Genomic DNA, 21,980 nt, shown 5'->3' with positions numbered 1-21,980 from the left:
TAATTCAATCGTTGTACATTGAACGAAATTGACCTGGACCGTTTTGGAGTACGAATAGAGATTTTCGCACACGCAGCCTGGGGCTTAAGTCACTGCGGTTTAATTGGCGAGAAGCGAAAATAAATATTGACGTTTGAGATATCGGCAAAGCTGCCCCTGAGAATTAATATGCATTACACCGAGTTTAATGCATTATTGATCAATCTTCCTTTAAGCGAATATTGACAGTTACGTCGGAATGCAATCGCAAAGGGCGTCATTCTTCGACGGTGTTTAATTTGTTACCGATAGCTTCTTGGCAAATGGCGTCACGACTGGCATCGAGGAAATTGCCTTTAATTAGCCGTTAGTTAGTGGAACATTCTTATTAACCGAAGAACGTGATAAATAAAAAAACTAATTAAAGTACAGACAGTACCACTTAAAGTTTTCAGTTGAATCAATTTCAACAATTCCCTAATCCGCAAAGATTCTTCTGTTTACCTCTTCGACACGACGTCGTTGGTTCGATACGTAATTTTATACCAAGCAATAATCGGAGTTACTAAATTAATTTTCGTCCATTTCGCATCGAATTATATGCTTCCAGCGATAATTGTTTTGCGAGCCAGACGAACGGAGCTTCTCGACGTTTCCGGGAAACGGCGCGCGGCGTCCCTTTCGGATTTCGCGAAGACAAAATCGAGAGCTTGCAGGCTTTCGTTCGCGCGTGTAAGCCGATGATGCCGTTGGTAGGATCCGTAAGCTTATTACGTTGCTCATCGTTAGTGCTCGGAACTAGAGAGCTTTTGTAATCGGCACTGAGAGACGTTCCTCGTCAGAAAAGTTCACTCGATTCTCCGTGTGTTGGAAACGCCTCGTGTTCCTCGACGAAGTCAACTCGAAGAGGCAAGATTTTCCGTAAAGTACGTCGAGGTAGCAAAGTTACCCTCTGTTGTTCCGATTAGAAGGTAATGAATTATTAAATTAATTACCTTTGTACATTTGATGAATTGCTCCCGAGTCTGTCTCTTTTTGGATTTGAATATGAAGGCAGTGTTGACGCCACAGGCGTGGAAAATTCTCACCTAAATAAACATTAAGGTAGTAATCATTTTTAATCATTTTTCTAGAATTTGAAATTAAAATGGGATCGTGTCTATTTCAATATTTAATACCTTGAGCAAACAAAGAAAAGATTAAATTCGTTCTTAAAATAACTTTAAAAATAATGATATAAGAGTAACGTTACTAAAAATTATAGAACTAATAAAAGACATAGAATTATAACTCCATCCTAATTTTTTTTTAATACTATACATTTTTCTTATTTCTAGAACGAAGCACCACCAGTCCCACCTTCTTCGATTTTATACGAAGAATCGGTATTACATCTTCTGTTTTATTGCCTTCATTTTTCTTCCTATACCCAAAGACTTCCGCGCCGGTTACCGGTTCGAAGATTCGCAGTTTCGAAAAGTCGGCTTTCCCCCTCACTAATTTTCCTGTTTCTTTGCGGCTGCTTCTTGCACCGGCATTCGGTGCATTTTATTTTCCAACCATCCATTCCAAACAATGACGTTATAAAAAAATAAAAAATAAAAAGGAATACGAACTCCAACGTCTCTCCAGTGGACATCTTCTTTCACTTTTTTTTTTATTTTATTCGTTTAATAGAGAAACTTTCCACCGAATGAAATTACAGTACTCAATTCCAAACTAATTTCCTTCTGAAAAGTTCTGGGAGTTAATTTAAACAGAAATTTAAACAGAAACTAATATGACTTTTTAAATAGAAAGTGTAACGCTACAACTATCGAAAAATGAAAGGAGACAACACGATTAATAACTAATTATTATGTTTAATACACATACAGTATGTATTAGTCTCAAATAGTAAGACTCTGTTCTTATACAGTCATCCTCTCCTCTCTGGCAAAGTGATTGCAAGAGCACTCTCGAGCTAATTAATTAATCGATTAATTTACGCGCAGATGCTCCTTGCTGAAAGTTTCGACCGATCGATTAATCAATTCGCTGGCTCTTGCGTATTGCTTTCATAGTCTCGCATTCAGGGCTAATTATACGGCCACAAAATATGTACAAGTATTCACACTCACTCGCTCGTCGCGTTTCTAAATTACAATAGGCTGCGTCAAAACGATTTTACAAAAAAGTGTACAATGTCTGTGTAACGTATGGATATGTATCGATTACATTTTTCGTTAAAAGCAGTATATTCGAATATAAATAAGAGTTATTTAATCGAATCAAACTTCTTTTTATTAAATCTTACAAAGGGGCAAGAAAACTGTCAGTTGATAGAGATCGTCAGGATTTCGAGTCGTTAAATATTAGATAAGGACGTTCTCCAATTTTTCTTCTTGGCCTCTGAAAAATCTCTCGTTAATTAATTCCCGTAATTACTCTCCATCGTTTCACTCGTTAAATTTAAAAACACTCTTTTCACGTCGTTGATACCATTTTTAAAAACCAATCATTCTTTATACAAGTCTTCCCGAGCTAATTAAACTTGTCAAGTCTTTCACGAAAAGGCACAGCGGTAAATTGCTGATTATATGCATTCATAGTGGACGTAAATATGAAAACTACATGCTAAACTTATGAAAAAATAGTGCACTTATGCAAAATAAAATATTAATATTATTATGATTCTGCATACATTTGATGTGTTTTCTTTGACACCAAACAAGGATTATTAGGTAGGAATGTACAACCTTAAACAGCTATCAAAGGTAATCGTTAGTTCATCGTAAACTTATTTCGACATATGCATTAATTCTTAAATGTTAACTAGTCTACACCTAATCACCGAATTTTAAAAACTGATTCAAGCATTATCCTTTTTTAGTATTTCATACTAAACCAACCCATTTATGCCTTGCGTTCTACATTATAATCTACGTCTAAAAAGATATTCATAAACAATTTTTCTTTATATCCACATGGAGTATTTGTGAATAAAGATATCAGTACTATTAATGTATTCACATATACGTTAATATCACACTTGTCCAAATGCTGAATTTACCATGATTCGTTAGACTATAATTATATTAAATATATTTATGCAATTAGGCTCCTATCCCAACGATTATTTATCCAAATGTTAAAATTTGTTCTCTTCGCATAATCCCAAGTTTTTGCTTCAGGCATAAATGGGTCGAGAATCGATACAACACTCTTTCCATTTATTTGTTCATTTGTGGCATCCTTTGAACGAAACACATGCGACTAATAACCTCGAAAATAAACGCATGCCAAAGCCATTGTTCCGATATCTCTAACCGGGGCAAGATTTCCCATCCAGACAATGAAGCTCGCAGACAAATTGTTCAATTATCGCTCGAGGTTTCCAGGCGTAGGTCGCCTGTCTATGGAACATTATGGAGACGTTTTGCTGGCATTTCGTGCCTAAAGACACGCCGATGTTCAACTACACTTTGTCGTTATATACAAGATGGAGCGTTTAAAACAGGTCAGCCGTGCAGCCAGGCTTATTTCTAAAAATAGACAGGATGTTTGAGGGAGAATTGTCTAATTTCATAGTGGACACTGTGTGGTAATAATATTTTCTTTTGTTTAAGGGAGACGTATCAAGGTCATTAATTTGTCCCTAATATCATATATATCCTCTTAATTTTTCTTTAATATGGGAAAAAATAAAGAATGAATCTTCTTTTCCTAGATTATGCGTTATTATTACAAACGGTTCTCCTCAATTTATTCTGGCTTCGACCAGAATAATTGAAAACACGGATCCAATGGTCTCCACGATTTTCGATTTTCAGAAGAAAAACGACACGGATACCTTATACATCTAAAACCAAGAAACTTTAGCCTCGAATATTCTTTCTTATCCTTATAAATAAACGAGGTATACAGGTGACCTATTTCAAGTGCTCTACCCTGTATACGTTTCTCTACGTTCCAGATCAATGGGCAGATCTTCTCGACGGATCTTTTTTATAAGGCAGAGACAATTAAATAAACCAATTTGGATCACTCGCGGAGTGATAGGTCAGCGATCTGCAACGAACGATAAAACTTGAAAACGAATGCTTGATATCAACGTGCTTTTTAATCCTTGGGACCGGCAACGTCAGCGTAAGTATACAGGATGTGTCACCAACGTCGAACATCTGAGATATCACTACTATTTTAGACAGTGGAACAAAGTTCGTTCAGGATTGTTCGATTATCGCAAATCCTAAGAAGCATTTCATTCTAAAATTATTGTAAAATAGTATTTAAAAGATTCTTCGTGGTTTAAAATATTTACGCCAACGTAACTTTTCATATCCAATATGAAATGCAAATCTACAAAAAATGAATAAACTATAACATTGTTTATTTCGTGTATGTTAAATCATTTTCTACCTAATAGGGTCGTAATGTAATGATACTGACACCACACCAACTGAGGGTTAAGCACTCTAAACACTAACTTAAAACTTGAATATCTCAGAACTTATTATATTTACAATACGTGTGCTCTAATTCTTTTTCCCTCAGAATTCATTACTCTACTGAATTATAAGATAAGATAAAGATCCTTGTAATATGTCATCACTATACTACAATACACCTTTATACATGTAAAGCAAGTATTTATCTCACAACAAATTCTTATACTTTAAATGAATGTATTGCAACGAAACACATATATACTTCACTAATATCTGAATTAAGTCGACTTTGAAATACCTTTGTCTGCTACTTCAATTTCTGCCTAATATTTATAATAGCAGAGATATTCAGATTGAACAAAGCTGGTTACTCACCCTGTACTGGAACGATACCCGATAATAGGAACATTGGCCGTTGAAAACATTGACGACACAAACTGTAATAATACTACAACAGGACAGATTCGTATACCAAGAATTAACATTCAAACAACTTCAGACCTCATCAAAAACCCGTCTCCATCTATATTATTGTAAGAATGGAGGAGCAACGAATATTCAGGATGGGGAGGGTAAAATACAAATGGCAAAATCTTCGTTGGAGATTCTCTGTTTCAAACGTCTCCAATCAAATCAATTCAGACTTCGATAGAGTATGTATACTTCCAAGGCTGTCAGATAAACTGGGACTTCTTTTACTATATCTGTTGCTGCACAAAATGAATTCTGTGGTTCAGGGTGCAAGATCTTCATTGAAATAAGGAACATGATTATATTGCGATACGCCAAGAACTGAACGATTTCTCAGAAAGAATTGCGCGTTTGGGACATTTTAACGAGACTCTGTCCGCAGTATGCTAGCTAAGATCTCGAGAATCCCCCACACCGACTCTTCTCATTTACCCAATTCCCAATCGTCTCTCGCAAGCCTCCACCGACACCCTCGTGCACAGAAACAAATATTCGAAATAAGCAGATAAAGTACCGGGGAGAATCTTCGATGGAGACTCGCCGAATATTCTTTCGCAGTGCACGTTGCAAGCCCTCGATACGGATAAGGTAAAACAGTCACGTTCGACTGAAAACATGGAGCACGTCCGCTTCAGGGTTTCCTCTCGTTTGCGGTCTCCTCGAGGTCTGGGTCCTCGTTGATGATGGAGATGTCGCGAATGGAGGGTCTGCGCGCCTTCCATGCCTCTGGAGGCGCGACCGGCGTTGTTGTCTTCGTCAGGAGCTTAGGCCCCGACAGGGTGATAATTATGGCACCTGCGGGGGCAGTGAGCAGGATGGATAGCACGCACATGGTCACCACCGTTTCCGCGTACATCATCTGGACGGGGTCGTTGGGGTCGACCTTGTCCAATGTGGTCGGCGCCAGGGCAGCTTGGACGGTGGCCTTGGCCATGCAGGCGAAAGCGATGAAAATCTTCTCTTTCAGGTTCAGCTTCGAACGAATTCCAACGAGAATGGTCGTTCCTATACGGATGATGATGGCAGTTAGCAGACAGCCAATGGCTAGATAGACGGTTCTTCCGTCTAACTCGTCGATTTTGATCTGGGCGCCCGTCACGGCGAACAGGATCGGCTCGAAGATCATCCAGAATATCTCGAAGGCGGTTGCCACTGGGTTCTGCAACAGAGGATTGCTGTGGTTAGGGATGGTTGAAGCTTCTGGCCAGGTGCAATTGAAAATATACTTTGTACAATATTATTATTGTACAATTATTGTACCGACAATATATAGAATATAAGTCCATATATTTAAACAGATTTTTAAATAAATTAGTAATGTGCATATATTATTACTACAGTTTCATAGTTTAATGGATGCTTGGGTAAGATCTGTCGTAAATGTATTTCTATTTAATTATCGAACAAAATATTTCACGTGCACAGGTGCAGATCGTTGACTTCGAATTTTGTCGAGAATTTACGATGTCCAGTTTTCGAGTTTTCGATATTCGATCGACAGGTACTGTGCCATTTGCTACCAGACAAACACACTACACGGACAGTCCACTGGGGACTAATCCTCTTATGCGACACTATTGCCGTTGTAGCGGTGACATGGTCTAAGCGTGCAACGATCGTATCGTGAAAAATGGGAAAAACAGAAAAGTTCACGTAGAACGACGATAGCTTATACGGAAAAACCTTTTTTCAGAATATCATCCAACGTACGTGTAACTTCTGTCGAGAATTGTTGACAGTTCTACTTCTCTACAACAAAATCAATAATGAAAATAAATATAAATAATGCTTGTGCCTGTATTAACTTTCCTTAAAATTAATCAGAATAAAAATTGCTCAACAGTGCTTTGATTGATAATTAAAGTTTCGTATTGCAGACACTAGGCTTCGAATCTGTTACGAGTCACGCTCCTAGGCTGTACCACGCGATACAATTACCTCACTCAGGGTGGTGTCATTATTCTTCATCCCCTCGCCGCTGACACCTCACCAACCAGTCATAAGAGGCCGTCGATATCATTAATATCTCACCGTAGATATTGCCTTACTTAATAACCCCGACTTAACGATCTCACTTTTTCTCGTTGTAAATCAACACCACTAATATCGCCACTAACGCAGTGGCGCCTTCCTCGTGTCGCCTCGAAGCATTAAAACAAGTAAATGAGCCCTCAATAACGAATATCGTCCATCGAGAGGATTATCGAAGTTAACCGTACCCCGTAACAGTAACGATCTTTGCTAGCAGTTCACCCATAATAATTTACGAATAATACAGGTACGCCAAGTCTGAATGTTTGAAGAGTGTTAAGAGGAGTGCTTGAATTCTTGTTGTTGTCTAATGCTGTAAGTTAAAATTTTAAAGTCGTATTTATCACCAGAATTAATATGTGATCCATAGATATAAATTTTATTTACTATATACCGTAATAGCATCAAAAATCTTTTAGTTGGTACTGATAACATAAAGGTGAGTTATATTATCTACCCTATACCGATACATCATATTGTTTATTACGTTGTATATTGTGAACACAGTGTGGCTGGCATCACCTACATGCCACTATAATCGACAATCATAAATTGCTACGAAAGGGGACAATAATGTCATCATAAATATTATTGAACGTATCGTAATTATTGCTCGGTAATTATCGGTTAATTGCTTGCACTCATACTGCGTTCCGAGTTGAACAAACGACCAATCGATGCCGAGCTTGGGTAGATTATTTCATTCATTTTAAGAACAATGCATCTACTACATATCAGATATCTTTTTCTAAACCTAATTTAAACCATCCCATACATTTATCCACATTACTACATATAACAGATATGAGTCTACCTACGTCCCATAATCTATGTCTAGAGTTAACATACAAGTTAACTATAACACACCATCCTGAATACTTCACCGAACCTCCCAAGATTCAGTAACCCACCGCCATTCCAAGAGGACAGTCGAAATCAAGCTCGAACCCCGAAATCGACGGAGTCGACTGTTTCGAAACCGAAATATAATTCTTTCTACCCCAAGATAAGAGCGGGTCCCCACAACATCGCGTGTCCGCATTAAGCTCAGACACAATCCCAAGCGCCGGCTGATTTCACGTAATTGAATTACATCGCTTCTACGGTCGACATGCATTAATTAACGCGACCCGATCGAATAAGTTAATTAGGGGTTGCCAGTTCTTTCCGTTTCCGCCGAATCGTGAGTTTCTTTCTGCTCCTTCTCCCTCCCCCTGTTCCTTTTTCCCTTCGACCATGAAAACCCAGCCGAATGCGCCGCCCAGCCACCCTTTCGCTCCTTTCCATTTTCTTTTTTCTTTTTTTACCCCTCTGTCTTACCGGGAGCACTTCCGCGAGCGCTTTCAGTGCGACCTGTAACCAGAGCAACCCTCGGTATTTCGCATAATTAATGAAATCGATCGTCGTTCGAGGAAGGAGAACTTCATTATATAACCTCCACTACTTAATTACGAACCGCTCCCATTCTCTGTCGATCGTTCCCGCTTTGCCTCTCTCGTTCTGGCTGGCTTCTAACTGTCCTCGTCAACTCTTGCGCTTATGCGCAGATGCATTATCGTGTAAAATTGCTTATTTACCGATCTTCTAGCAAAAGAGGAATCTTCCCCCATCCCGAGTTTCCTCTCTGTTAATTACACGCGAGGCGAGCGTGGACACACGAAACGATGCGATTGCGAGCTGTGATTTTATCTCCTAGATTTAGATTGGAATATATTTTTCTACATTCCCTTCTATTTGACTTGTACCAATGGAAAATTGATTCAAAATTATTACGTTTTCCTAAAATTGCGACTCTTAAAAATGTATCGCAAGAATATTAAGAGCGAGTTCGTAAAATTGCCAGAGATATGGACGTTTGAAAGTTTAGTAGCTATAAAGTTTATACCGGCTTGCTCTTAACCTTTTTCCTGTTTTCTGGGCCATGGGTGCACTTTGAATCAGTATTACGTCGACATCTGCAATTCTTTTAACGATGAATTGATTTTCAAAGATAAATTTTTCGATCCATGTGATTTTGAGAGAATGTTCAAATTAGGTTCATTCTACGAAAATTAACCTGAACGAAAATGTGACATATTTCCATATAAATGTGAGTAATTGAACTGATGGAACATGTTCACTTAATATTCGTAACGCTAATTGAATTTGGTTAAATATCGTAGTCGGCAATTTTGCTAAAGCCAAACAAAGGAAATGTCGCACAATGGGTATTGCAAAATCAATCAAAGTTGGAATTTCCAAGTCGTACGAGACAAATTACCATCTGCAGCGTTAATTACTTTCGCATTATTAGTCTGTGGATATTATTCATAATAATACCTACAGACAAACATAATATCGACCAATTAACTTGCTACACGAGATATTAATTAATTTCCGATCTCCTATGATCAAAAGAATGAAGATTAATGTAAAAATTTCAAACGTCAAATTACGAAAGCACAAACCTAATGTATAAAGTGGTCAAATATTTGGAATGTTAATTACTTTCCCTTAAGTATGCTAAAAATTCAGCTGCTTCGTAATTCTAACGAAGCGCGTTTTGTTAGTTTTAGTGAAATGAAATCGAGCACACTGAAAATTTGAATTAAAATTTCAAATATCAACATGAAACTAATGTATTCTCTCCACTAAAATTTAACGCGGTAACCTCTTTCATTCGGATACGTCCAAAAATTTGCTTCTCTCGTAACACCACTTTCCGTTAAACTTAATAATCGTAAAATGGAGAGAGTAGCTCACTAAAAATATAACAGACATAAAAACAGTTCATCAAATGTACCTTATACTCTCGAGTGACAGTACAGAACGAATAGACTGGCTCCACTGAAATTTAGAATGTTAATTTCTATTTAAATATCTAGAAATGATCGAGTATAAAATTATTTCTCCCTTTATTTAAACTTTTAAATAACGTATAACTTCTTGTTTAAATAATTACTCAAATCAAAATTCTTCTACTTGAGAGCCAGTTTTGTTATAAAGAGTGTTCCTTCAAGGCTTACTTATTCATGGTTCTGAAAAAAATTTTAAAAGCGTACATTCTTTTTTAGTTAAACTTTTTAATCAGTTTCAAGGCAACGTTTATGATTTTCTGCAGCTGACGTACTTGACACGAACTTTTTAAATTTGGTACATTTATTTATAAAGATGGATACAAGATTCCATTAAATTTACATCTGTCTTGTTGAATGTGTTTCGAAGTTAATGAAAACTGATTTCGTTCTATTCATTATGAATGTGATTATAGTATGAACTAAGGTTATAACTTTGACAATTTGGAAATTTGATCAACCCATTTACTGGCAGGCAAATTTAAAGCGTTTTGCCTTGGCCGCCAAGATTCAATACAAATGCGTAATCTATTTACCTAAAATAAAAGAGTACTCCATAACTGAAATATATTGTTTTGAATAATGCAGAGACGTTTCCCCAAGATTTCCTTCAAAAAGCCTCACTCTTATCAGCACTAGGATTAAGTTAAAAGAAACCGAAACTCTTCTTTATCCTCCAGATTGCATGGGATCCTAATTAAAGGAAACCAGACCGCTAATCCTGCCACGGTCGTTCTTACACTTCCGCCCATTAGCCTTGGAAACGAGGTGCGCGAGACTATGCAACATCGATTCGTAATGAGCGCAAGAAGCCAAATTTTAGTAGACCCTGAATAATATTCGACATGTCGAACTATAAACTAAGTACAGCTTGCGAGCATGCAAAACTAACTAACTATATATATCTATATTCTTTGAAACAGTAAGACAGTCCCGCCTCCATCATAAACTCGGTTGCATTCAGTGCCCTGAATACTCGGTGGTGTACCTAGCGGCGCATCCAGGCCAAACACCTGTGCCGCAAGGAAACACATTTGCACAGCGGAAGGTGCACTCGCTCAGAACAGAATTTAACAACGCTGTATAAAATAAAGGACGGGAAACGCGTTTCGGTGACCCCCTTTTAAAGAGATTTATTTCATTTTTCGCGGGAATGTCCGAAAAAAATAAAGCAACCCGGTAGGGCCGAAAGTTTTAATTAGACCAGAGGAACAAGTTGACACTGTTTCGTTTCAATACTCCCTCGTTAGGAAGACTAACAGACTTTGGAGGGATAACCAATTACTGTTCGTGGCACTCGCACGTTTGCACGGGGAGTTTTCACCCACACTGTCGACCGATCGCGATCGACGCCACTTTCGAATAATTTTGAGAATTTGCTATACAGGTGATATTGGTGCGGCTGATCCTTAATCTGAATACAAAATTTAGAAATTCAATACGAATTAAAATTACTCCCCCTCTACCTCCATATCTGTTGTCCGATCGCTCCAAATCTCGTTCTTGAACACCCTCCAATAGCTTCATTCAGATCATCACGGAATTAACCACCGGGTGAAATTGTCCGTGTTTGTCCCGTACATGTCCAAATTGGATACCCCAACGCGATTTCCCAACGCGAACGCCGTCGAACGCTCGCAAGATTAACATATTTAGTTCGATGCGCCGGGAAGCGGGAGGAAGGGAGGAAGGGAGGAGGGGGAGGGAGGGTTTGTGATGTTCCTCCCCGTGCGCGGAAGTTGAAGGGAATTCGTCAAACTCCGAAAACGGATCTTGGCTGCGTAAAGGGTGAGGCGAATTTGAATACAATCGTCTATCCGCGTTCCTCGCGTTGACGATGGATGCACGGACCGATGACCCCCCCCCCCCTCGCCCCCTCGCCGTTGCTTTTAGCGACCACGTAAATGGAGGTAAACTTAGTTTGCGGTAGTTACTCGTTGAGTTTGAGATAAGGGAAGGAAAGGGGCTACCCGTCCCCGGTTGTAACTTGTAGCGCAACGGTAACTGCAACGACTAACGTCCTTCCTCCGCCATTTCCTGTCGGACATTCCGCCAGCTTGGCCCCCGCGGCTCGTCAGCTATTTTTTCCACGCAAATAGACAATTTATCCGGTCGGATCTGATCGGATTTCTGCGTACATCGAGGAAGACGCGACGCGGACTGTTTTTCCTACGGATTTCTTCGGAGTTTGCCCGCGACGAGTCGAGCGTTTAACGCTGTGGGCTTGTTTGAAGAGGGGCCACCCAGAGAGGCAGAACCGCGGGGAGACAAATATATTGCGCGGATATTTGCATCGTTTTGTTTACGTTTCCTGCGAGGAAGCTTCCTTTTTGAAGTTATTACAACGAGGGGTTGAGAATCGTGCCACGGTTAGGTAAAAATAAAAAAGAAGATAGGGGAAGCGTGATAAGCTGATGAAAAATTGGCGAGATCGAGATTAACTTGTTATTTATCGGATTTGTCATTCGGAACATTCTTGTTTGTTAAGATCAAAACGAGTGCTTCTTGTGCATACTACTGTTTCTTTGGAAATAGTATGGAGCGGGTCGATGTGTTTCTAATTCCTTATTCCAATCATTTTCAGTGTGAATTTTAAAGGAAATGTTGCTAATCCAGTTTTTCAATTTTCAAACTAGTTTCACGAGGATGTATAACAATTACTCTTTTAAGAGCACGGAATTCCCAGCTGCAAGGTGATGGACGTTACGCTCTGGATTAGACCAACTCTCTTCGTGCACTCTCTTTTAAAACGTAACACGATCATCCCTATTCTCGCATTTCACCGTTCAAGCAGCCCTGGTTCTTGCATTTCGGTCCAACTCAAAAACGTCCAAGGCCATTTGTCCTTTCATCAGAGTTTACACCCCCTGCAACGTAACAGGAGCGAGAGAGAAAAGGATAGAGAAAAAGCAGTGGAGACACGAGGGTCGTTCTTTGATCTGTACGGTAGACTCTAATTAAATCCGAAAAGTCACGGTTCTCCGATGGTGTACCGGCGCTGGTAGCCCGCAATTAAACCACGAAACCACCGAAATGGACGAGCGTTCCCCGAAGAAAAAAGTACAACAAAAACAATCGAAAATTTCAGCCACTCCCGAGGGACTCAAGTTTTTCAATCAAGTTTCTATCAGCAGCAATTTCGGCAGCTACCCACGGAAACGCGTTAAACTTTGGCCACGATATCGACCGGAAAATGGAATCCTAGTAGGCAGGGGATTTGCTTATTCTATACGCTTATTAAACATTCACGTTCCGTGCTATCCTAATTTCGATAGCATCCCGAGCTTTTAGCGCTACGGCGTCGCTCCACGTCAAACGGGAGGCACAGCTTGTGTGCTTGATTCCGCGGCGTGATCGAATCTGTGTTAGATCGAATTGATTAACTTACCGAACACGGCTTTTCACGGTTGAAATGCTTTTTATCTGTAAGGATAGTGTGTATGCAAATGGTATTCATATGCTTGGAGCATTTGAGTGTTTACTAGAGATAGAAATTGTTTCTGTGGCTTTGTGTTCGATTATTTGTAAGTGATTAATTTATCATTGTAAGTCGCATATAAGCACCATAAAATTCAGGAGTCCACAGTTCATCGCATTCGAAACACCCGACATTATAAATCACGCAAACCCGAGGAGATATCTACTGCGCTCGTAGAAGTCCGTTATTCCATAAATATTGTTTCGGCACGCACCGAATATAACCACAAATTTTCGTCGGCTGTTTTCCGAGCAGCTCATCCGAATCATGAGAAAACACCAGCCAATTATCCGCGCACGCAAATTGCTTATTGATACCGTGGATCACGTGAACGCCTTTAACGATTCGGCGTCCCGGCGAACAATATCGGCAGGATTGCCGTCGCAGTGGTACATATAAAGGATCACGTAGCTCATGATACGGGGATCGTGCGGAATTAAATTAAATAAATCAACACGGAGGAAGATACGTTACGTAATCTGGATTGCAGGTAAACAGCGACAGTAAATATCGGAGGGCGGTGAGCGACGTGCGAATTTCAGCTATTTCGAACGTGCACGCGAGCCATCGGTATATTTCCATATTCCAATACCGAGACGGAGGATTGGAGACGCGTTAAGGTTGCGTGGTGTTACATTCGAAGCGATTCTCCATCAATAGCGACATAGTGCGACTGTTCGGGTTCGATTGTGCTCCAACCACGCTAGACATTGGCTGAATCCTATTTGAATCGTCGATGACGAATACATAAGAATTAATTTGCAATGTTTTCTCCATTGGGCAGTAGTTTGGATAAGTTTTCATTGGTTCAGTGCGAAGTATCGTTTATACTCTATTACTGGGTAAATTAATATTTCTTTGAGGGATGTTAATGTGCCTCCTCGGTCATAATTTAAAAATTGTCGTTTAAGATTTGATGAGGATTCAACGAACCTATTCCTACTTCGGGTGTCATGCTCCTTTTATCGATAACCAGCAGCAGAATCATTTTGCCTGGAAATTTTGATGGGTTTCAATTTACACTAGTACGTCGTAAACTAGCGCTAGAACAATAAAACTGAAGGAGGGGCAAGAGGGGACAGGCTCGCCACGATAAATGCGACATGGGAAGTAACGACTGCCTTTCGCGAGTATTTCATAAACAAATACGAGTATTCGAAACGATCACTAAATCCTGTTACAGTCGATAAGAGAGTAATAGTTGGCGTAGAGTAGATTATTTTTCACTGCAATAACTGAATAAAGCAAATGGGGTGTATTCTTTTTCATTTAAATCTCTCATTACATGTTCGTGGATATTTATGCATTCACGACAAATATAAAATAGTGTGTACGAAGATACGAATTACGATTTGTTCTATCTTAATATTCGGGAACAATATATCCCTTTTGTTGTTTTGCACGGAATATGAGGTGTCTCGAAAAAGACGATGCAACATGAAAAATCAATTTTGGAGCCCGGAGATTGATCTGGATGCTACGAATCCATAAACGATACATAAAACTAGAATCGAATTTCGATATCGATCGTCATCGCGACATGGGATACGTGCTAAGTCTCGAAGTCGAAGGATTTATGAGTAAACAGCGGTAAATATTAACACGTCCGGTGTTATGAGACTACCAGTAACCGGCGACGTACCTTTCGTTCGAGTTATGGGGGTCAACGATAAGAGACAGGGTGCTTTTCACTCAGTGCAGCCGGTTTATTGGAACTAAAACGCTGCGGGAAAATGGCGACAGCCTGTCATCCGGAACGCTTTTCGTAGTAGCAGTAAATAAACGAAAGGAGGGTACCGTTGACGGAAATTCAACGTCTTCATAATTAGCCTTTCTAAATTGTCTAAATCTATGTGACTCGTTTCTGTTTTTAAATTGAAGTACAGATATAGCGAAGAGCGCAATAACCTCACTGATAGTAAATTTATCCACAAAGAGTCTAATCGATAACAATAATGAGAAATAGACAAATATTTCTAAGCAAGCAAACATTCAACGTCCATTCAATCCTCCACGTTTATTTGCTATGTTTTGCTAAACAAACTCTGCAAATTTAATTAGTCTGGCCAGACTAATATATCATCATTTATCGTGTATTTAGCACGAAACAAGAGATTTCACTTTCACAGGTACAGTAATCTAATCAGCGAGTAGTCGTGCTGCGCATTCGAATAATCATTGATATCCAGGGGGAGAATTATAACACCACACGGGGGATGACATTTCGAGCGTATAAAATGCTGTTAATTAGCAACGGGAATAAACATACACGGGAACGTTCATTCGCTAGAAATGGCAGATTACTATCCCCTTTGCCCACTTCCGCGATTCCTGGCGCGTTCGTAACATTATTACGTTTTACGTCATTAACAAGCATCCGGTGAATCTGATTTGTCAGCAACAGAAACAACGGAGCGCAAAATAACAATGGGACGCGGTTTACTCTCAATTACGAATTAAAAATTAATATTGTCGATGCAGTCGTTACTTTAATACACCGCAATATCATTTCTAGTTTACAATTGAACCGTTTACCATGTGTTCATAATTCATTTCTGAACATTCTAAACACAATGTTAAGCCTACCTGCAACATTATTCGATTGACACATAAAACGTTGAGAATAGAACGATTCTAAGCAACAAGGGTGACATGGAACTCGTAAGAAAGACAATAGGAGACAATGATATATCTCTCCAGTTACCCAGTTTGCCTTCCTCGTATCCAAGTCTTGAAACAAGACGGTTGCAAAATGCTGACTTAGACGTAATTTAACGCAACACTGAGGCCACGTTAGACGTTTTGCCTCTGCAGGTGGTTACGAAGTGGGTATTGTCGTTTCGAGACTAAAGGTTGTCGCGGTAGAGAAGGACTAACAATAAGATTGAAGCTTGTTGCGGTATAAGTAAAGTTAGTGAGCGAAGCTTGAAATTCTAGTCGAGTCTTGAATTCTGATCATAATGGCAGACATGCGGAATTCTCCAATTGTTGCTCGTTATTCCCTTAGAGGGGACATTTAGATTAGATTTGATTGATTTCTCTCTCAAAATGTAAATCAAATTTTAGGTGAGTGCTGCGGTAGATAAGTTCTAAATAATTTACTAGCATACTAATCAGATTACCGCGATCCTTCGTTCAATAATCTAGTGACATTAAATTCAACGACACGACGTTAATTACTAATTCACATGTAATTATAATTGTACACTGCGAATGTTTGCAAAGTACAAGTAAAACGTACAAAGCATATCACGAACATCGCTGGTTTCGTTTAAAGCCATTTCATCAACTTTTTAACTTAAATAATTTAATTTCAGGATTAATAACACTTGTAACATATTGCTTCATTCTGTACTTATTTTACCAAGATTCTCCTTATAATTTCATTTAGGAAATTCCAACCCCTTAGGATTATTTTACGTTACAGCCAGCCATCCCAAATGAAGCACTCGACGTGGAAACACCGAGGTTCCCTTAATCAACGTTCCTATGTCAATTTAAATAATTTTGCACTTTCCGCGCGCACACGTCGTCGCTCAAGGATTAAAGAGACACTCCGTTGAATTTATTATCGTACAGGTGGAAATGTACTTACGTCGTCGACTTCCCAGCCCTGTTTCTGCCAGAAGTAGCAGCTGATAAAGGCGGCCGCAACCACTGCCAAGGGTCCGGCGCCCCCGAGCTCGATCGCCTCGCTTCCAAACACCGCCAGCAGTCCACCTCCTAATAACATCAGTACTCTCATGGGCACCATGAACGGCTGAAACGTTACGAATTGAACGATCGATTAGATCGGGTTATGACCACGATCGCTAAACCGTGGCTCAACCTTATTGAAACGCTGACTAACGATTCCTGTGGATTAACCCTCTAATAGTCCCGTGTGACTTTCAGGTTCGATGCTAATATATCGACATTTTACAAAATAATTTTAGTTTTTTTTCACAAGATGACGTATACGTCTTAATCTAAACTTGAAATACCAAAGTAAATGCCTTGCAAGTTGTTTGCAGAAAAAAATTGTATTGAGTTGATCTTGAAAGTGGGGTGAATCAGTTTCGTGACAAGAATGAATTAAAACTGAATCTTACTGCAAATCAAGGTGAAACTTATTTTTTTAATCAACACTCGATAAATATGGAAAATTTGAACCCTTGATAATTTAAATCTGTCGTCATTCAAGATCTTATAATTTTCAATTTGAAACGTTCTCGAATCTATTTTGTGCCACATAATGAATTCTGAATATCTCTGCGCGCCACCAATGCGAAGTAGTAATATTATGCAAGTATGATTTGCATGGAACACACTTGTCGCCATATTAGAGTCCTAAAAGGTATTCTCACGGCGCAAAGAATGAAATTACTTCACAAAATGAACGAAGCTGAATTAAATATACATAGAATTTTTTCCTTGAATAATCGTCGATTAGGTTTTTACGGTTCTGAAAGCATATGTTCAAATCGAAAGTGTCCAAGGAAGAAAAGTTTCACAATGATTTATCGTCACGTACTACTAACTCAAATTCCTGACAGCTGCAGGAAATGTAGAAAAAGGGAAACCCTCCATTAATTCTAATATTGTCAGTTCCACTTGAGGTACTACTTCTCCAAACATAAATTACCTTAATCTGATAAAAAGCGTAAGAGATCCTTGGAGATAGATAAAGCACCGTTTAATGACCCGATAGAATATCATGAAAGAAGCAGCCATTTATTGGCTCAAGTTTATCGAAGTTGTAGGAAAATATTAATTAAATATGTTCCAGAGAACTCTCTTTAGGTACTTGCAATTTTATTCAAGATAATTAACGAGTAGAAGAAGAAATAGAAAAAATTGGAAAAATACAGAATTAATAATGAACGTTTTTGAAATATAATTTTCGATCAAAAATAACATTACGTGGAAGCTCAAAATTGATAGAAAAAAGGTAATAATACCAAGAATGTTTTCAAATATAAAGCTGCTTTCAGTTGTGACCTAATTGTAAAAATAAGCGATATATCTGCAAAAACGATTTGCACGAGATCAAAAATAAATCGCCACGAAACGAACGCATTTAATAAGTTCCTGCGAGCCGAATTTCCATTTTCCTGTAAATGGAAACGGATTGCAAGCTCTGCGCGAAGTACATTGCGCTGCCGCGCACACACTTGTACCAGCTCGTTCGATGGAATCGATGGAAACTTGGACAGAGGGAACTTTAAGCAACGTATGTACACAGGAGGAACCAGCAAATACTGTTCCACCTTTCATCCACCGTGAAATATGAATAAAGAGAGAGGCTAGTAGGATTTTCTGATACGTATCCATCTCGTTTCCTTTCCTTATCAATATTTCAAATTTTCATAACATTCAATGTTTCAAAGGGAAACGAGACTATTTCGATTACTGCTCTCTCTGAAGGATTTCCACGTTTATCTGCTGTGTACTCTAGCTGAAAATTAGTCTGCTTTTTTTATACTCGTAGAATAATCCTTTCAAGCAGTTTTCTCTTCGTTTGCAGATTTTAAATTTTAATTTGATGTTTTTAATACAATATTAAATTAAATACACAGTATTCATTTTTCCCAGTATTATTTTATTCTTTGAAAACTATTTGAATTTGTAAGCTTTTAAAAAACTGTTGAAAAAAATAACGTACCGGTGTAAAAAGCACACAGTGAAGTAGACTAATTGTCAGTAATGTGGTTATCTCAATAATTACCAGACTTTCGCTGAAACGGAGCAAATAAATGAACGAATTAACATCCCCATATAGCTCTTGAATATCGACTAATGGTTTTCCATCACAGTCTTTTAAAATTTCATGAAATTTCAACATTCGATACATCGACTTATTTGGTATTCGACGTAGAGGAGTGCTTAATCGCGTGAGTAACCACGACAGGAAATCGGATCGGTTCTGGCCAGAATCTGGGCTCGATTAATCTTGTTTAAAAGAGGTCGAAAGGATCCGCGTCGACAATTAGATTATTCACCTTGACCTCCTCCAAAGTGGTCGTCCTACTCGCAGCCCGCCCTCTTTTCTTCGCCCTTTTGAATTCTTTTCGTTCTGGTCTTGTTTCTCGCTTCATCTCCAGGCAATTTCGTCGGCAACCACGGTAAATCCGCTCGCTTTTAACGAGCGAGTCGTTAAGGGTCAGCCGCACTTTGTGAAACTCCACGGAATAAGATGCTGCTACCTTCCTATCGTTTTCTTTCCCTCTCTTTTCTTTCCCTTCATTCTTCTTCGAAGGGATCGAAGACCCTTCGCAAGATTCTGTTTGAACTTTAATTCAACAACGCTTTGGCGTGATCGTCCCCCGTTCCCACTTGCTACCGCCACACAGTAATAGGAGAGAGAGGAGAGAGAGAGGGGGGGCGGGATACCGAGAGGATTAGATTCCTGATCGATGAAGTTGTAATTAAAAATATCGCGACGATAACGAATTCGCCGAGAACAAAAGGTAGAACCGGATATGGAGAAAGAGGACGTAACCGGATGGTATTTCAAGCGTGGGTGGAAAGCCACTGTCTCCAGTTTTCACGGGGTTTCACCCGTTGTTTGGCCTGGACGCCGTTATGAGATTTTCGTGCGCACACAAATCACGCAGACGCGTACGTAACCTGCACGTGTTCGTAGCGATCAGTCGCCACGGTTACACGTGATCCTGCGGCTTCTCCTAAATGCGTCGCGATATTGCCGTAAGTCGCTGAATATTGCGCCCTGACCACGACCGATGCGTACGTGTGCAGTGCGCTGAGTTATAAAGCTTGCCACTGATGTTGGCGATCTGAGAGAAATAATCCGTCTTCCAGCCAGTAAAATTTGTTTAATGGTAATTTTATTGATTGATTCAATTTTCATTGTATTATTTCACCCAAATATGTAATTTTTGTTATAAAATTACGTTTCTCTTGTTAAAAAATATTACATATACTATTTGAAGAAATTTCCATAATTGTCATTGAAGAATTGTTAACAGGAACGTGTAGTAGGGTCCAATCGAATGGGCCAATAAATTCTCCGTGCTTCTAAAACGACTACGGCAGAACAAAAACCAAGAGGGGTCGTATGCATAGAGGATACTTGCGAGAGAAAAACTAAGGCGATAGATATTGGAATCGAATCCTTCTGACTGCGTTTCTTGCCGGGGATCGATTACGAATGGGAAAGAGGGGAAAAACGAAGACAACTCCGTATCGTAAAACTCACACGACGCGGTAGTGATGGAAGCGAGGCGATTCGAATCCCGCCCAACCCGGGATACGAGTCTGCCGAAACTGCTTTCCGAAAACTTATGAAACTCGAGAGAATTTTCGATGGCCTCTATGGCTTTAAAATTCTGCGAGGTTTCTATACGTGGGAGTGTCAATTATCGAATTTTTAAAGCAAACAAGCTTTAAATATTCAGATGTTTAACTATTTCAAGAGGTCGAAGGCTTACAAGGCATACAAGATTTTAAAGATATTCAAGACAAACAAGGCGTTCGTGACATTCGAGACCTCGAAGCCTTTCAGGACTTCCGAGAATTTACACAATTTTCAGGATTCCCAAACACTGCAGTCTTACAAAGTGTTTCGGAGCTTCTTCAGTCTTCCTCCTTGACTCAAGATCTTATAGGAAATTTGCAATTATAAAGACATTTTCGAGAAATTCTGTATCCTCTCTCGATTCCATCATGATTACTAAATTTTTTGAGTTATTCAAGATGTTTTATTTTTACACTCTCGTATCATATACCTCTATAATATTAGACTTTGTATAAGACTTTGTTACTTCCTAAAAAATAAAATTCCAAACAAAACGAATCCCTACAAAACGACGATAACCTTAAAAAACCCTCAAGAAAGCTGCTTTCACAATGGACCCTACCAAATCCAGCCCTAACTCCTTCCGCAACATCTTCACTGAACAGGGCGTCAAAAGCTTCTCCGTTCCAACTTCTCAGAAACTTCCCCCAAAGAAGACTGGAACGACAACCTCGTCAGAATTCAGTCCCAAAGTGACCAAAGTTTTCGAGGGATTCTCATGTTGGAAACAAGCGAGGGGTAATTAATTATCGGATCACAAAACGATCGGACACTCGAGTGGAACAGGCGACGGAAACTAGGGGAAAAATACCACGGAGCATTCCCTTACGCCATCCGGATATCCGTTTCTCGTTAATCCTCGGTTCGTTCCAGGACGTAGCTACAGATGCCACGAACCTACGCGGAATATTCGCCTCGAAGAAAGCGATATCTCGCTCCGGTAAGTCGCTTCGACGTTTCACGACTGCGATCCCCGCCGTTGAGGGAGTCGACTTTTTTATTGTCGTCACGGGAAACCCGTGGCACGCATTGCGGGCTCTTCGAAAAGCAGATTCGTAGACGGAAGAGGCGGGGACGCGTGCCTGGAATCGATACACCCGCTGGAATGTCTATTCAATCGGGAATAAATTCAGAGCAGCTTCGAGCGGCCCGAGTTCCTATCGAATTCTCATGCGCCGGTAATCGTCAGTCGCGATTAAGAGAGTGCACGCAACTCGCATGCAGTTGGAAGGGTGAAACAGACGGGTATGCTTATTGCTTTTGTTCGAATGTGAAATTAAATTTATGAAATTGGAATATTGATTGCTTATAGTTGTACGAAGGGATGGATTGGTGATACAGTGAACAACTGTATACTTGAAACAAACGTAAATTATAATAAATAAAAATATTGCATTTTTAAAATTCAACTTTTTTTTTAAAGTAACCAGTTCCAACCAGGATTACGCTCCAAGTTGTTA

The 21,980-nt window shown here is 39.4% G+C and overlaps 1 protein-coding gene across 2 annotated transcripts in view; it reads right to left on the bottom strand.

Annotated features, from left to right (window-relative positions):
- Positions 1 to 1,821: 1,821 nt before the first annotated feature.
- LOC128891097 (sodium/hydrogen exchanger 9B2) overlaps positions 1,822 to 21,980 on the bottom strand; it is a 96,403-nt gene continuing 76,244 nt past the window's right edge. For both annotated transcript variants that reach the window (XM_054150300.1, XM_054150299.1), the window contains exons 5-6: positions 16,819 to 16,983; positions 1,822 to 6,039 (exon numbers count right to left, since the gene is read on the bottom strand). In XM_054150300.1, the coding sequence (XP_054006275.1) occupies positions 5,512 to 6,039; positions 16,819 to 16,983 (693 nt within the window). In that variant the 3' untranslated portion in view covers positions 1,822 to 5,511. The remainder of the gene's footprint in view (positions 6,040 to 16,818; positions 16,984 to 21,980) is intronic.

The sequence above is a fragment of the Hylaeus anthracinus genome, unplaced genomic scaffold (assembly GCF_026225885.1).
Source record: "Hylaeus anthracinus isolate JK02 unplaced genomic scaffold, UHH_iyHylAnth1.0_haploid 12001, whole genome shotgun sequence".
Taxonomy (NCBI): domain Eukaryota; kingdom Metazoa; phylum Arthropoda; class Insecta; order Hymenoptera; family Colletidae; genus Hylaeus; species Hylaeus anthracinus.
The sequence above is the reverse complement of the archived record's forward strand: the minus strand, read 5'-3'. Positions and strand labels throughout refer to the sequence as shown.